Here is an 18040-nt window from a genome sequence, read left to right on the forward strand (position 1 = left end):
ATTCTCCTGCAATCGAGTGTGCAAGCCAATTTTACAGCTCATAACCGCGTGATATCTTGATTACTTTACAGATCCGCATCTCAACTTAAATCTCAAATCAAGATATAATGTAATGTAACCGATCTGCTGAAGTAGGTAGCTACGCAGCTTTTGACTGACCCACCGTTACTTTATCCGTTCCGTTGCACAAAAAATCTAAAGCTCTACGGTCAGTCAACAAGGATTTTAGCCCTTTGTTCGGTTTTTCGACTTCGGCCCACAATGTGTAATAATCTTCAAAAAGTGACCCCAAAGAGTGCTTGGGATTGTGCTCCGTGAATGCCGCCCATTGGATCGGACAAAACGGCAGCGGTGTTTCGAAAAAAAATCTAATCGTGTATTTGTCCAAACTATTCTGCAGACTTATACAGCATGGTTCAGGTTTATATAATAATATTCGTTTGTGTAAATTGCTGGCACAGCGAAAATTGTAATGGGGTTCTTACGATCACCAATAGGGAAAAAATAATAGGTACTATTATTCTAAACGACCTTAGCCCTTAGTCAAAAATAAAGTTACCCGGCCGGTTTTTTTTTAAATCAAGCGTTTGCATCCTAGGTACTACTACTTACCTAGTCCTACGAAAGGTAATGAGTAATGACTGGTTCGAAGTTGTTATGTAAATGATATGATACATAACCAGCAAGGAGGACCTTGCGTTAAACAAGGGTCGGCTGGATTGTGACAAATGGTCTCGTTAAATTCAAGTTTCTGACCTCGACAGACCCGGGTCTGTGCCCGGGTCACAGTCAAATCCTTGAAAAACCATAAAATATTATCTCATTTATACTGAATTTTTTTCTCTTCTCGTCTTAAGATACAGCTGCCCATAGTTACTGGTTTTATTTCAATGTTAGTAGTACATATGACACAAGACTAAACATAGGTGTTAAGACATGGTACTTAACCAGAACCGTCTTTTCCGTACTTAAGCCCCTGAAACAGTTCGCACATATTCCAGAGTAATGACGTCATCATAGCCTGGCGCCTTATTATTACAAAGAATGCAAATTCCACCCGAACAGTTGATTGCACATACACACCTATGTGTTATAGTATCAAATGAAAGCTGATTAAATATTCTACACACATTAAAAAACCCAAGATCCGTGCATTTCTCAGCTAAGGGAATATGTGCGCCGGGCACGGTTTTAGGGCCCAATAGGTACACTAACTTTCGCTTCCTTAGGCACTGGTAGGTGCCTAAGGAAGCGAAAGTTAGTGTACCTATTGTAATAACCTATTCTTTTTCAAAATGGGTCACCCGAATAGAAAAACGTACACACGTCAAAATTATCTCAGTGTAACCTCCATTACGTATTTAATAAGACATTAGACAAGAGTTGTGTTGCACGACTGTGATGGCGCCTGGCTGCTGACTTACCTACGTTGGTTATTTCAGTTATTTGACAGAGTTATCCGTACGTTTCCGTGAAAAACGATGGAAAATAATTATACACTACAACTGTATAGGTACTACATACGCACTTTTTTACGAGATGACAAAGCCCCATTTAGACGGTTCAAGAACTTGCATGCCATTTTCGTTACATTGCGGTATTTGGTTGATCGACTGAATTCATTGTATTCTGCAGTTAGCAATGCACCGAATATTGCATGTAAGCTCTTGAATCGTGTAAATGAGAATGATAACTTTAATCGCTTTTTATTTCTATTTTAAAAACATTTATTCCGGTAGTGTTACAAAAAAGTGCTTCAGAATAACACTTTGTTGTCACAAGTGTAATTCAAGTTACTACGAGTATTTGTACTCGTTTTATGACGTACGAATATTGAGAAACAAAACAGGAGATTGTTTCCATAGTTAAATTAAAACGAGACATTACCCTACAACACGAAGTCGTTATTTACTCGACCATTTTTATTCGTTGTTCTGGATATGTACCTATTGGTTTTTATTTACTAGTTTCGGTTTATTTTGGGGCTTGTGTTCCACCACGTCAAAACTACTAAGTCGATTTAAGTGAATGAGGTGTCCATCGTATCGTTTTTAAGTTTTTGCGGGTAGTATACTAGGCATTTAAACAACTTTGAGAGAGAGGTTTTATTCTAAAACAGGCGTCGGTGTCAGAGTTTTTCAAACGTTACAATAAACACGCAAAGCTAAGCTCAGATGACGCTGCAATCGTTAAAATAAAAATATACTAATATCGTGTTTATACTTTATAGAGAAGACGTAGCTCACAGCAATTTAAATTTATTAATCGATTTAGTTTTTATTTAGGGCAGGGCAAACCATTTTTGTTTTTATTTAGGGTTTTTTTATGGTTTTTGAAAACCAAATAATAATTTTGGTAATTGGAAAAGTTGGGTTTGAACCCAACTTTACCAATTTTTTTAGTTTGTATTCGTTACGGCTAATGTATCTAAAACTGCATACATGATGTAGGTATGTAGTATGTAATGTAATTCAGTAACATCGCTACTTGAACACGTGATTATTTTAGGATAAGTAGGTAAGTAGGCTACACAAGGCTATACTGCGTATAGCTACTGCGCTGCGTACTGCGCTGCGTATAGCGTATAGGCTATACTATATACTGCGTAATAAATATAACATTAATCTTGTATAGGTACCTATTTGGTAAAATTGTAAACTATATATTATACGAGATGAAACATCCTGTAGCTGGGGGTGCAATGTGCGTGATGGCTGGCTGGGCAAGCGCACTCGCACAGCTTGTCCTAAAGGGATGGACGCGCGTCCGCCATCGCTCGGCAGACTTGCCTACACACCTGCTTATTGCTACACACTAAACTAGTGGAAAAAATGCTCCGAACCAATATTGCAACTGGCCTAGATCCTATTTCAAACAAGTTGCCTAAATTAACAAAAACGATTGTCTAGTGTAAACGGTATTTTTTAAGTTTCTCGTTTCTTAGTGTAGTAAGAATAGATTTTGTACGTTATGACGTTACAGTATAATATTTTTTTTCATTATTGACTTATATAACTAGCTCATATTATTTTAAAACGAAATTTAGCACAAGTTGAATTATAAGGGATTTAGCTCGTCCGTCCGTCTCGTCACGTCTATCTAGACGACCTTAGCTAAGACTACTTTCAGAATAATGCTGTGCGTACTGCTATGCGATAACTTTCATCAATACTCTGCGAATCAATATGGTTCGCTCTTTCATCACGTCCATCGGTAAACGAGAGGAGAAAAAATACATAACTTTTTAGGGGCCGGGCGTCCCCCTGCGATCCCGTGCCACCGCCCGCCCCCGCCCCGTCCCACCGCCTCAGCTCGCACACATTCACACAAATACCTTATAAAAAATCATATAAAAATGTTATCCGCTCCCCGCTCCGGCGCGTGCTTACAATACTCGCTATAAAATATCGTATCAAATGTATTCAGTGGGAAGTAGCTTTGTTGTATGGGAAAAAATTGCTATTCAATATAAGTAGGTACGTCTATTGACAGATCCGGATATTACCGTAGATTAGAGATTGATGATTTCTGTTTCTACCTAAACAAATGAAACTAAAAATATAAGACGTCGTTAACTTCAAAAACTTCTTCACAACATAGATGTATATGTATCTACTACTTACCTACCTCTCTCTCTAGGTATCATGCGGCCTTCTCAAATTTCTCAATGCATGTCTACTTAACCTTCAATACAAAGGCAAAAAATTTTCACGTCACAAGTTTATTTTACTTTTTCATAACTGAATAGGTATTCCCTTAAACGGATCGCCACTACTTTTGTTACACCTTGTTTATTCTTGTTCGCTTTATATACTTAAATGTGACGTCCCACGGGTAAAGGTACCTTACGGCCGTATTGCCGTGGAACATCACAAATTTTTATTTAAACTCCTTCATATGTAAAAATGTTAGGTTGTAGGTACGTTAAATGCTAACAAAACTAGTCATACATAGGTATATTTGTTTAAAATACTGCAGTTTGTTCAAATATGTGTGTTTTCGTAAATATTGCAAGCTAAATTTACAAGCAAAAATGTTTTTCGCTAGAGGTTATTTATCTTCAGCGTCTTCACATTAAAAGTCTCCGATTGCAAGTAATTCCTAAGGAAAAAAATCATGGCTAGGTAGTTGAATTTCTGATTAAGCAAAATTGCCTTGTCTTGTTTGGTTTCCTCGCATTCGATATGAAAAGTGGAGTGTTTAACTCGGATGAAAGGCACCAATTCCGTCTCGGACTAATGGTGCTCTCACTGCGTTCGAGCGCCAAACTACCTCGACAGAAATGGGTGCTTTTAACCCTTGGTTTACAATCTACTATTACATTATTTGGCATGTCTATTGAACCCTGCTTTATTTATATTCATATCACAGGTTGTTCTTAGGCTTTCATAAAGTACTTAAATATAGGTAGGTAAGTAGTTTCGATAATTTTACTTGATACTAACAACTTAAAAAACCTCAGACAAGTGATTTTTTCAGAGAGGCAATATGTATTCAACGATTTCTGCATGTCTAAATTGTCAGAGATCGTTGGATTGTTCACCCAACGGAAACTGCACAAGTCGATCACAAAGGTTAGCACACAGGACTGTCGAAACTTAAAATACATTGTAATATAGAAAAAATATCAACATCTGGCCATTGTCTAGGGGTCGCGGGGGAGTCGCTATAAAATAAATAAATAACAAAATGTCGCCACCGCACGCGTCATTATTCAAGTGCGATTGACAGCCACTTCCACGGGTGTCCGTGCCGAGCCCGGCCCGGCTGTGGCGGCGGCGCGCCGTGCGCGCGGGCTCAATAATACGCCTACTTATTACTGCTGAGCAACCTACAAGAACCGAACGTCCCGGTCTAACCATCTTGATACTTGCAATTTACAAAACACGTTAAATGTGTTTTAAACGGTTTGATTTATATAGTTTTTAGTATCGTTTTATACTCAATATGTTTTATTAAACTAGGTATGTTTTATTTAAAAAATATTACGAAGGTTTTTTTCAGACAGTTTTGTTATTTTGCTATGCAATACATTGTAAATATTATAATATGTATATTACAATATTTACAATGTATTGTAGTATCACAACGAGTTTAGAAGCTATCAAGTTAAACCGTTCTAGCGGTACTAGAACAACATCTCGCCGAAAAGACCCTTTTTTTTTAATTACATTTTATTTTTATAGTTTATTTTTAGAGGTACAATAGAAATACCTACACATTCTATGAAATTTTCAATTAATTCCTATCACTCTTCGGGTACGAAACTCCGAAAAAGACTGTAAACTAATACGATTACTTCTATATGACAAAATAATACTAGCGAAATAAAATTGCTAGGTAATTGTAATGAAAATATCACTAAACAATAAATTAAAATGTTTAATCAACTTCGTAAGATCAAACTTTTTTCAAAGTATTTAAACTTTAGCTCATGCAAAACTGAACAAAAAGGCTCATATAATTTAAAAGAACATTCTTAATAGTATTTTATGCAACCGTTGTTTAAGAGAGGTCAAAAAAGGCGAGTGGCGTGAGTAACAATTTGAGGCGAAGCCGAAAATTGTTAATAAAGACGCCACGAGTATTTTTTGACTCAGTTAAACAACGTTGCATACAATACTTTTTCTACGACCAAGCACTTTGAAATAAAATTGTAAATTTAACAAATATTTTTCATTCAAGAAGTAGCAAAGAATGAAGGGTACGGGCGGGAAAAGAATGAATGAAATAAAAAAAACATGTCTATGGTTCACTCATCTGTCAAAAATGACAATTAAAATTAGGTTGGCAACAATGTATTTCATATAATACTTTTTAAGTGGTGATTACACGAAGTATCGTAAAAGTGCCAAAAAGATACTGCGTGTATGCACAAATACTTTTTAGGGGAAATAGGGGAATAGACTAAAGACTTGTCTTGACAACTATAAGATAGGGGTTTAAAGGTGTGTGCACGACCCTTTAAATGACAAATAAAAGTACGGGAGTAGAAAAAAAAATTAAATCTATTTTTATAAATGTTAGCTATATTTTGTATCTTTTCGTTCTACGATTCTATACGAAAGAGACAGACAAGTCTAAAATCTACGTGTATGATGGTCGCTTTATAGCATGTTGACGTACGTCTACTATACGACGTCTCAGTCTCAATTACATTATCGTTAGGTATATGCATCCAATTTTAACAAAACAATAATACCTAGGTATACTTATTAATATAGGTATGTATCAGCAAGTACCAAGACTTGTTACGTAAAAAAATATTTTGTAAGACGGGTCCGTCTGCTCTGTCCGTTTGAACAACGATGGCGAATCGCAAAGTTCATGAATAAATATAAATTCGATATTCCTTTTGAATAAAAATGTCGAATAAAAAGACGATTTATCAAAAGCATCTATTCATTCGTCCGTAGCCGATAGCTGGGTAGGTAGTCATTTATAAGTTTTAAATAAACATTCGTATTTCGCAAAATTGCGTGTAGCGAAATATTTTTTATGGTTTCTTTGGACAAGGGTTGCTAATGAGTTCGAAGAGGACACCCACGTTAGGATGACATGCAGTAAGTATTGATCATTTTTCTATAGGACTTTTACTTCCTAGATAAGTACGTCATTCCGTTAAAGTGTGCATTTATATAATTGTTTTAAAATGTAGGTAGGTATATCACTACATAGTATAAAACAAAGTCGCTTCCCGCTGTCTGTCTATCTGTCTGTCTGTCTGTCTGTCTGTCTGTATGTATGCTCAGATCTTTAAAACTATAGTAACTAACCCCAAGAAATATAAATTAGAAGAAAAAACAAAATACAAACCGAATCGTCTTTAGAAACAGCCCTGGCGATAGCTTATATAACCGTAGGTAGGTATAACGACAAACTAAACACTGATCTAGCTATTAGCAGGCGTAAAGAAATCGTTAGGTAGGTACAGGTCCCTGACAAACGCGATCTAATCAAAAAAGCATTAGAGGTGGTGTAAAATAATTCGTAGAAAGCGCCTAGTTTTTTATTTTATTTCAACGTATCGAAGCCTATCCAACAATAAAGGGAATCAGTTTTTAACTCCATGTGTGATGCTATCATTTTATAAACAGTATGTTTAATAAATTGTGTTTCTTTTAAGGTGTTAAAGTAAAGTAAAGTGCCATGGGCATAGAGAAAGTTACGGTATCCATTCGCGCCTACATTTTTCAAATATGCTGCGAACGTTGGCTGCGAATGGATATCGTCCCATAGAAAATTTGAATTTTGCGCCTTTTTCTACTGACAAGATCTGCAGTTTTTCGTCCTATAACGCTACACATCGACTTCACACATTGTCGTAATTATTTACGAGCTTAAATAATAGTTTGCGGACCTCACTCAGTATATTCAATTCAATTCAATTCTTCGAAAAACATAAAAAAACTCGAAAATGCGCGTTCTCCCAGAGATAAGACCTAGCTAGATCGATTTTTCGCCCCCAAAAACCCCCATATAGCAAATTTCATCGAAATCGTTAGAGCCGTTTCCGAGATCCCCGAAATATATATATATATATAAATAAACAAGAATGCTCGTTTAAAGGTATCTATCTAATACTTTTAAACGAGATAGATTATTTAAAATAAACCACTTATAAACCGCAAACAATTTGAATGAATGACATAAATGACAACTGACTTTTATAAATAGCTTTTTTTTCTATCATAGACAATTGGTGATACAGCAACGAAATATCTCAACAATTTTTGGCTAGCCAGACTCTATAAGATGGTCAAGCAGATCTTGTCAGTAGAAAAAGGCGGCAAATCTGAAAAATGTAGGCGTGAAAGGATATCGTCCCATAGAAAATTTGAATTTCGCGCCGTTTTTTACTGACAAGATCTGCTTGACCATCTTATATGTATTTTTTTGTGTGGCCAGAGTAAAAGTAAGATTTGTGAAGCTTTTTAGTTTTTAAAGTGGTATCCAGACCGGACTGATCAAATCAGTCGATTTGATCAGGAAATTTGCATTCCATTGATAATTACTATGAAAATTGGCATTTATATATGTGTCCGCACCTGCTGATTCGATCGGAGAATTTCATCAGATTGGCGAAAAATTGTCTTGTCTGGATACCACTTTAAAATGAGGATACAGCGTTAAGTGGTATCCAGACGGGACTGATCAAATCAGTCGATTTGATCAGGAAATTTTCATTCCATAGATGATTACTATGAAAATTGGCATTTATGTGTCCGCACCTGCTGATTCGATCGGAGAATTTCATTAGATTGGCGAAAAATTGTCTTGTCTGGATACCACTTTATGTGTTTATTTTGTGCATCTGCTATAGAGAATGTAGGCCAAAGAGTAAAGTAAGTGTTTAAAATGTTAGAGCATATAACCAAACGGAGACGCCTTGTCTGTAAATTTCTGTACAAAACAGTCTGCCGATTTTTGCGGGGGAGGGGCACGTCAAATGTATGCGTTACGTCAAAATAGCCATGTCAGATAAACGTCAGTCCATACATTGTGTATGACCATCGGCCGTCTATTTTCGACAGAGGGGAACGCCTGTTAATGGCTACTCCGCTTGGTTATATCCTCTAAGTTGGTGCGCCGCACCCATAAGTGACAGCTAGAAAGAGATATTTAGTTCTCGCTCTCACTTGTGGGTGCGGCGCACCAAGGTCTCGGTGCGGTGCGGTAGTCTGTTATGACTTTATCGATAAAATGGAGGTGCGTACGCAAGAATATCAATTTGTAGCGATGTGCGCACGAGTGTGGAGGGGGCTTAACGCTAGTATTTTCGTTAGGAGGCTTTTTTTTTTCATTTAGAGGCTTCGATCAACACGGGCTTCCGACACGTCGGAAGGGATAGGCCCAAGCGATATCTTGACATTCAAACTGCATTCAAATCATTCTGCCATTTTTCGCGGGGGGGAACGTGCACACAGTCGCACTTCTCAAGTTCTCACACACTTACATACAAAATCCAATCTGTAATGACGACACAAAAACATAGAAAATGACACACGTCAAAGACAAATCTTGCAAACCTCGATCTCTTTTTGTGTACGGACGAGTCACAAGTGTGACAACACGCACACTAACACAGTTACGTCGAAGAATGTTATTGTATTCTGAGCTTGGAGGATACAACTAAACGGAGTAGCCAGTAACAGGCTTTCCCCTCTGTCGAAAATAGGCGGCCAACGGTCATACACAATTAGGGCTTGCAATTCGAATATTCGAATATTCGAATTGGTCGAATATTCGACCTGTTTTGATATTCGAATATTCGGCCGCTCAGGTTTCGAATATTCGAATATTTTTTATTACTATAAAAAAAATCTATGTCATCCGCTGTAGTTACAGTTTCTGTGTGTTTTACGGGTATTTACAGTGAATGAGGAACGGTAGGTACCCAAATACGAAGGAAATAATATTTTTACTGTATTCCTCTCGATAGACTTCGTGAATACAGTGAAACCTAACTCAATTTAAAAGAAAACGAAATCAAAAAGTATGCTATTTTTACGGTGCGTAAGTTTTAAGTTAAAGGGTCATTCTGTTTATTCAGTACAAGCGTACGTTAAAGATCGGTTTTCCTAGGATAGCGGTGCCGTCATATAGCGGCCGTCTCCATACTAAATAATACGGCTAAATATGGATGTCATAGTATTTGTATGGAGACGGCCGCTATATGACGGCACCGCTATCGGAGGAAACCAAAGCATTAGCGAATTTTTGAAGTCTAAACCTTGCCACTTATCGCAATTCTCAAATTTAATCATACCAAACCTGCCCAACATGGTAATCTAACCATGCACCTTTAGCTGACGAATAATCCACTCAGTACTGAACTAACTTTTTCCCTTAAATATTCCAATATTATATAATTAGCCGACCATTAGGAATAATAACTTGCCAAAACAAATAAAGTCAATAAATATTCAAAATACAATGAAATTAAAGGCCTTTTTACAGGCCTCTGAGTGATTACAAGTTAATTTAAATCGGAAAATAGTTACCTATTAAAAAAAATACATATCTTACATACCTAGGTGTTTGGATGGTTAAAGTTATATTATTTCACGCAACGACGCATTTATAATAAGTTTTATCTAGAAATATTAATTACGTCTAATTTTGGCGTTTTACTTGATTTTATAAATGTGGGCATCTTATAAATAGTAGGATGATAAAATCTAGTCAATTAAGTGGATTTCTGCCAAATATCCTTAGTTTTAGCAATATGTGAAAAAAGCTTTTGAATAAAACGATAATAAACCGATTTCTCGTTCCTTTTCTTATTTTTTATAATATTCGAATAATTATTCGAATATTCGAATACGTCGTCAGAAAAAGTCGAATATTCGAATATCTGAAAGTTTCGAATATTTGCAAGCCCTATACACAATGTATGGACTGACGTTTATCTGACATGGCTATTTTTACGTTACGCATACATTTGACGTTCCCCTCCCCCGCAAAAATCGGCAGACTGTTTTGTACAGAAAATTACAGACATGGCGTCTCCGTTTGATTATATCCTCCAAGATTCTGAGAGATGAGAAGTCGGATTTGTCGCTCGACCGATCCGCAATTTGTACTGGGCGAGCAAAATCGATAAATCCAACAATTTCATGACATGAGACTAAAATATAATAATTGTGTTTAAATGTAATGAAACGTATGATATGTAAAAAAAATATTACATGTGAAATGTAACACCTTTTTGTAAATTTGATGTCCCCAACCTCTTTTTACAACAAAAAACCGAGCAATTATTATTTTTTCTGCTGCTGTGTTCACTCGCGCGTCTGCACTCGGTCTAGTTTAAAATCCGAGCGCAACTAGTTTTATTACCCGCGCTAGATCAGTTGATCTTGTACCTAGGCAGGGGGAAATAGTGCGAATGCCGCATCCCTTCCGTGTTGATCGAAGTTTAGAGGGCTCAAATATCACCATAAATCTAAAGTTGGTTATTAAATTGGAGGTTGATGCCAATTTATTTTCTCATCATATCGACCGACCGTCTGGACTGGCCTTAATAATGCGACCACAGACTAGACGCACGAAGCGACGCGCTGTAGTGGCTGTAGTGGAGTGTGACATTGACAATTTGACATAAAATATCGAGCGGAATACTAAAATACTAAGTCATCGAAACCGTGACTTTCAAAAAAATACGTGAGAAGCATACTTAGAATACAGTTAAAGTAAGTTTTATATAAAATTAAAAATGTTTTCGATTGAGAATCACTCGTTGTACAATTCTTAAGGACTGTAGTTACGGTTAGATCATGAGTTATAATATTGTAGTACCCCATTGTGACAGAATGACTAAAGGTATTTGATTTACAGAATGGCGACTTCGGTGATCAATAGTTATGCCGGCCCCAGTATGCCCGAATGGATGAGCGCCCCGCATAGCACGGGCACCTCTATCATGGCTTGCGAGTTCGAGGGCGGCGTCGTGATCGGCGCGGACTCGCGCACCACCACCGGCGCCTACATCGCCAACCGAGTCACGGACAAGCTCACCAAGATCACGGACCACATCTACTGCTGCCGGTCAGGCTCCGCGGCCGACACTCAAGCCATCGCAGACATTGTTTCTTACCATCTTAGTAAGTACTTACATCTTGATTACTTGTTAAAAGTCATAATGCTTATACGCATACATTGCAAAAGCTAACCTAACTTAACATAATAGCTTCTGGTCGCCCCTTATAACGAGCTATCCATAAATTCCATATCACAAACACCCCAGCAATACTCAACAAACTCAGCTATCACACCATGCCACACGAAGCGGAGGTGTATTTTGTCCTTAAGCAGCTGGGCACTGTTCCCAGTCCTGTTAGACACGACCATCAGGTACAGTCAACCAATTTGATTCCTAGGCCACTATGGCAGCTTGTCATAGGGAATCATTTTGATTATCTTCTATGACTGTGCTTGTTGAGTGATTGTATGTCATGAATCTAGTAGTTAAAGCAACAAGGTGGCCTAGGAATCAAATTGATTGACAGTACAGCTAGGTGGCATAAATGAGCATTCTCTCCCTCACCACAAAGCACTACATAGTATAAAACAAAGTCGCTTCCCTGTCTGTCTGTATGCTTAGATCTATAAAACTACGCAACAGATTTAGATGCGATTTTTTTTAATAGATAGAGTGATTCAAGAGGAAGGTTTATGTATAATTTGTTAACCCGAAGCCCGATGCGAAGCCGGGACGGGTCGCCAGTAAAATATAATGGCTCTAATTGATTCCTTTCACGAGAACTAGATAAAATTATGGTTTTGGAACTTAATTTAATAACTTGGAATTAAATACATACAGCCATAGTATGTTTTTGTAAATAATATGTTAGAGAATATGACAACCTATATCTAAGCATTATCAACTGACTTATACACTGTTTTTGCATACACATTACTTTGTCTACTCCATTTCAGTGTCAGAATCTATGGTTTAAATAAAATTACAGCATGATTTCTGACCCAGAAATTTATTTTTTTTCTAGCCCAACCTGTACATTCTCAATTAATTATAATCACTTTTGCATTAATCTATTTTGTCCACAGACTTCCATAAGATGGAGCTGGGTGAGCCTCCGCTAGTGGAAACTGCTGCATCTATTTTCCGAGAGCTCTGTTACAATTATCGTGACTCCCTTGTTGCTGGGATCCTGGTCGCTGGCTGGGACAAAAGGAAAGGAGGTAATGCAAATCTTCACATAATATAGTTCATCTTTCTTAAGCATAACAGTAGAAAAAAGCACAAATATCATTTGTGGGTTGCGACAATGAATATGATTTAGAAATTAATTAAAAAACACTGTATATAACACAGCCTTTAAATATCTGTTTCTATTTTTGAGTTAAAACTGTTGCTCATTAAGTTAAATTTAACATCTTTGTTATTTATGTCAAACGTCAAACTAACATTGGAGGGCAAGGAAACAAATTAAATAAATTGTTCAATTATTAACAGATACATACTTACCGGGATTCATACCCAGGACCTAGCTTCATAGCCGAGAGGCTGATAATATGTATAATTGTTTAGATAGTTTTTTCTTCTCTGATATTTTTCACTGTAGCTATAATATGGTGTTAATTAGTTTGTAATATTTCCGCTAAATTGTAAAACATGCTGTGTACACTTGTTTTGGATCTCGTGCTAGATTTAAGCCATAATGTACAATTGTATTACACATGATATTGTACGATGTCTGTTTAGTGTACCTAATAAAGTAAAATAAAAATAAAATAAAATAAAAAATTAGATTCCATATGAGTTCCATTATGCTATTTGCTTTAATTCCAAAACTCATTATGTCAAATGTATAGTAGGTAGTTTTAGTTAGAGCTGTTGTGGATGTTATTTCCTGTAGAGCTTACATTTTTTTTGTCAAGTATTTAATACTGAAATTGGTTAATTTCAGGTCAAATCTACAGTGTACCAATTGGTGGTATGATGCAACGCCAAGCTGTATCTATCGGTGGATCAGGCTCTACTTATGTGTACGGTTACGTGGACGCCAACTTCAAGGCCAACATGAAGGAAGAGGAGGCCATAAAGTTCGTGACCAACACGCTGGCGCTGGCCATGCTGCGCGACGGCTCGTCCGGCGGCGTGGTGCGGCTGGGCGTCATCACGGAAGCCGGCGTGAGGAGATCCGTTATCCTTGGAGATCAGCTACCCAAGTTCTATGAGGGCTAGTTTTTGGGACTATTTTGTTTTCAATAAATTTGTGGTTCCATTTCTAGATTTTCAATTTTATTTTTTCCTTACCCTCTCCCTGAGCTCATTTCTTCATAAGACAAGGCGCTTGCTCGTGTAATCCGAGTTTGCGCAATCCAAAACACACACACACACACACACAAGGAGGCAAGAGTCTACTTAGAGCGCTTATGGGGCATTTCATATGAAGCGACATGGTACGTCGCACTCAGGGCGACATGTAAGTACATTTATTGACCTATTATCTTAACCAATGGAGATCCCATTCTGCAACTTCTAGTGTATTTTGTACATACTTAGGGCTATATTTTGAGATAAAAATAAATAAAAAAAAACTGGTCAAAGTTTTCGAAAAATGGTTTCGAAAAGTTTACTTCCGGTTTTAACCATTATTTTTTATTTATTTTTCAAAATTGATTTCTTCGCTGAAAAGATCATTAAAAATTCTATACAAAACGCTTGGTTTAATAATAAGTTATATATTTTAATTATTCGGTATTCGAGTTTAAAAAAATCGGAATTTCAATTACGGTAATTTTTGAAAAGCTCATAATTTTTAAAATAAACGTCATATATAAAAAATATTTGGCGTCCGGTTTTATACCTACTAGAAGAAGAACTAAACCAAATATAAACAAATTCGGGAACCTCACTTTTTTTTTCCTGTCCGCTTCATATGAAATGCCCCTTATCACACTGGCGATTTAGGGCGAGTTGAGAACGAGGCGGGTGCGCAGATTTCGTCGCGAGCGAGTGCATTGCGATCTTGCCGCAAGCGCGCAACGAATTCGCTGGCGTGGCTACTGCGTACAGTCGGCATCAAATAGTGACGGCCATAGTGGCCAAATATAAATCGTAACGTAACAGATCTTTATTTGTATTGCAATGGTTAGAGTTGCAGCGATTTTGATAGCCCACGCAGTGCAAGCGTCATTCTCATTTTAAACGTTAAACTTCTATGAATTTATAACGTGTAAATAACACTTGCACCCCGCAGTGCTATCATAACTACCGCGGGGGCTGTCAAAATCGCTGCAGACTTTTCTTGATCTAACTCTAGTATGGCTACGATACATTTGGCCGTCATTATCTATTTGATGCCGACTACTACTGTACGGGTGATCAAACTCGGCTATCAAATCATTAGGCTGTTTATGTATTTACTTCTTAGCTCTTCCACGGGAAAGGGAACGATGTCACAAGACCGTACCTCCATACAAACGTATTCCCTCTTTTCACTCTGAAAATATTTTTACACAATTTGCTAGGTATGCCCCCTTTGCTTTTTTTGCGATTTTTTAATCATTTGTGTTCCTAACTCTTATAATAATAAAAAGTCAAACGAAGAGGCTAAATTGTGTAAAATGTTTTCCATAAAGTTAATATCAAGGGCGGAAAATGAGGACTACGTTTGTATGGACAAGCGGTCGTCCACTATCATCTTAATAACCTTTAACCTACTTACTGTAAGCCCCCCTTCCCACGGGCGCTTTTACAACGCGCGTTAAAAAAGCGTTTGAATGACACAAATGGACACATGTGTATTTATTGACACGACAGCGGTGGCGCTTTTTATCAAACGGTGGATTTTCGACTTTTAAGCCTTGGTCGTAAAATCGAATTTAGAGTGCGGAAAGATTCAAGCGCTTTTTTAACGCGCGTTGAAAAAGCTCTCGTGCGAATGGGGGCTTAATGTAGGTAATAAAATTCATAGCAATGTTTAAGAAAATAGTTTAATGTAATTATTATTATTGTATTAACATGTTATAATTAAAGCTTACACTAAGAGAGTTGATCTACATATTAACTAGTTCCGTCGGGGGCGTGGTATCGTGTATGCAGCGAACGGGTTCACATTTGTGAGCCCTGGGGTAGCGGTACTTAATACGCGGTACACGTGGTTCTAGGGCTTTCTTTTAGGATCAGTCATGTGGGCGCTTTACCACATCGTGTAATGTTGAGCCAAACCTTGCTACCGTTTGGCAGTTTATTCAACCAACCAAGCCAACGACAGCCGTGAAATCAAAAGCTACAAACACGTGTATCACCTCTTTTTAATATATTTAATAATGTTGAACATTGAATTTCCTTTACATGACGGTGTTCCTTTGCTAGGAAACCAAATATATATTGACTCGGTAATTTTTACACATACATATAACCTTATATGACATAAATATAGCCTAAAAATGACTTTATTAGATTCATTGTTTCACATGTTTAGTATTTTCCTTTAATTACGTTAACTCCTTTGTTGGCATTTAGGTACAGTCAACCGCAGAGAAATATGACTTCAAATATCTACATGTGTATACAGGGGGAGTCAGATTTCAGAGAGTTATTAGATGAAATAATTAAAATGCACAAATTGTTTCTGGTGTAATTTTTCATCTAAGTATATAAAACTATTAGACACCATGTCAATAGGATATAATTAGCATAATGTAACAAATTAGTAGAAATGTTTGTCTAACAATATAATTTAACTTCATTTTTCCGGTCGTACAAAATACAAGGAAAAAAATAAGAATATAAATTGAACCTCAAGTATTTTTTCGGGCAACTCCAAAAATCAGCTGATCTCGACGACTATAATACGCAATATTTTTTGGTGTAAGTTTTTAATTCAGTTAAATGTCACTTATTTCATAAACTCAATAAATACAAATCAAAAGAAAGTATCTTTCATAAAATAAAAATATGGAAATGTACTTGTACTTTTCAAATATATTTAAACCCCCAGTCAGTTGATTATTTTACTTTCGCATGGCATTGCGTAGTTTAAGAGCCAACAGGAGTGGTCATTTTTCCATACAAACGTACTCGACTGTTTCCTCCGTGGGTTTTGAAGCTAGAACAATGATTTTTTCAACACAGATTAATATTGTCAATATCTGTGTCGGACCGTTTTGCTTTCTTTGATATTTTTATTTTTTAAGGCGCTAGAGACCTTCATAAATGGCCAAAATGGCCTAATTGACTATGCCGCAATGAGAGGCGTGCTATTCAAAACTGACATCAATTAGTCAAAAAATCAAAACGGTCCGACACAGATGTCATAATCATTTAGATTTCCAAATTTGGTTACGATTGGTTAAGTTTTGGAGGAGGAAACAGTCAAGTACGAAACCTCGATTTTTGATATTTTTACACAGGATTTTTCGCCTTGTCCTTATCGCACTAGTTTTAGAAGCCGCCTCCGTTAGCGAGACGGGTATATTTACCTAAAATATTTAAATCTTAGCTCCTGTTGGCTCTTAAGGACTCATTTAGACGGTGCGAGAACTCGCATACGAATTTCATTACATTGCGTCGTTTGATCGGTCGACTGAATTGATCTAACCTCAATGGTCCGCAATGTAACTAAAATCGTATGCCGTATAATCGCGCGCCGTCTAAATGAGCGCTAAGTCTTGGACTCCCATTATTGACTCTTTATGTTTCTCACATTGTTACATCGTACTGCCGGCATCAAAAGTAGCGTATCAGATTAAGCGTCAAAATTCAAAAGTACCTACCAATCTTTGATAGCTTAGCAAAAACATATGTGGATCATATTTATAACAATTAAAACTGAGAACTGTCGAGATATATATTTTATTTTTATTATATATTTGGAAAAGTATTCGAATGTGGCAGATACCTTTGGCGCCTTGTTTCATACGCTATTATGGATGCCGACAGTATGACAAATAGAGGATACAGTAACATTTGTTTAGAACATGGCTCCACATAGCGTAAGACATCAACTAGAGACCAAGCCCTCACACGTGAGCGGGTCCGTCGCTGGCCATCCAGTTTCTATTCAAAATCATTATGCCTAAGCTAAGTGCCTCCGCTGTCTTGCGCGGATACCATTTCAAGTAAAAAAAGGTAAGCGTTCTTGCTCATCATACTATTTTTTAATAGGCGCTCAACCGGCTCCGTGCATCACCCGCGGAAGACAGCGGAGGCACTAATAAACTACAGACTGAAAGTTCATTAGGTTAGGGGACGACCACTTAACTAATCCTAATACGGCTATGTCCTTTACAAAAATATGCAGCAACGACTAATAACTACTTCACTTCATGCACTGGGTGAAAACATTTATGATACAGAATTTATCTTAATTTCTTCTATTATTAACATTCACAGGTAACCTTTGTGTTGTCTACTATAATGCCTAATGTTAGTTAATTTAGCGCCTGTTACAGACTAACTAAATCACATGTTAATTAAGTGCCGACAATTCAGCTTGTTACTAAGCACTTCGCTTTGCATTTGATGCACAGGATTTATTTAAACCTATCGTTTCTAATTCCTACA

The 18040-nt window shown here is 37.0% G+C and overlaps 1 protein-coding gene across 2 annotated transcripts in view; it reads left to right on the forward strand.

Moving 5' to 3' along the window:
- Positions 1–13739, forward strand: part of LOC134661306 (proteasome subunit beta type-6) — a 265514-nt gene extending 251775 nt beyond the window's left edge. The window contains exons 1-4 of one of the 2 annotated variants that reach the window (XM_063517308.1): positions 11081–11195; positions 11341–11606; positions 12571–12705; positions 13434–13739. In XM_063517308.1, the coding sequence (XP_063373378.1) occupies positions 11342–11606; positions 12571–12705; positions 13434–13711 (678 nt within the window). In that variant the 5' untranslated portion in view covers positions 11081–11195; position 11341 and the 3' untranslated portion in view covers positions 13712–13739. Of the gene's footprint in view, positions 1–11080; positions 11196–11325; positions 11607–12570; positions 12706–13433 lie in introns of those variants that run through there. The other variant, XM_063517309.1, reaches the window with a different exon arrangement.
- Positions 13740–18040: the final 4301 nt, after the last annotated feature.

The sequence above is a fragment of the Cydia amplana genome, chromosome Z (genome assembly GCF_948474715.1).
Source record: "Cydia amplana chromosome Z, ilCydAmpl1.1, whole genome shotgun sequence".
Lineage (NCBI taxonomy): Eukaryota > Metazoa > Arthropoda > Insecta > Lepidoptera > Tortricidae > Cydia > Cydia amplana.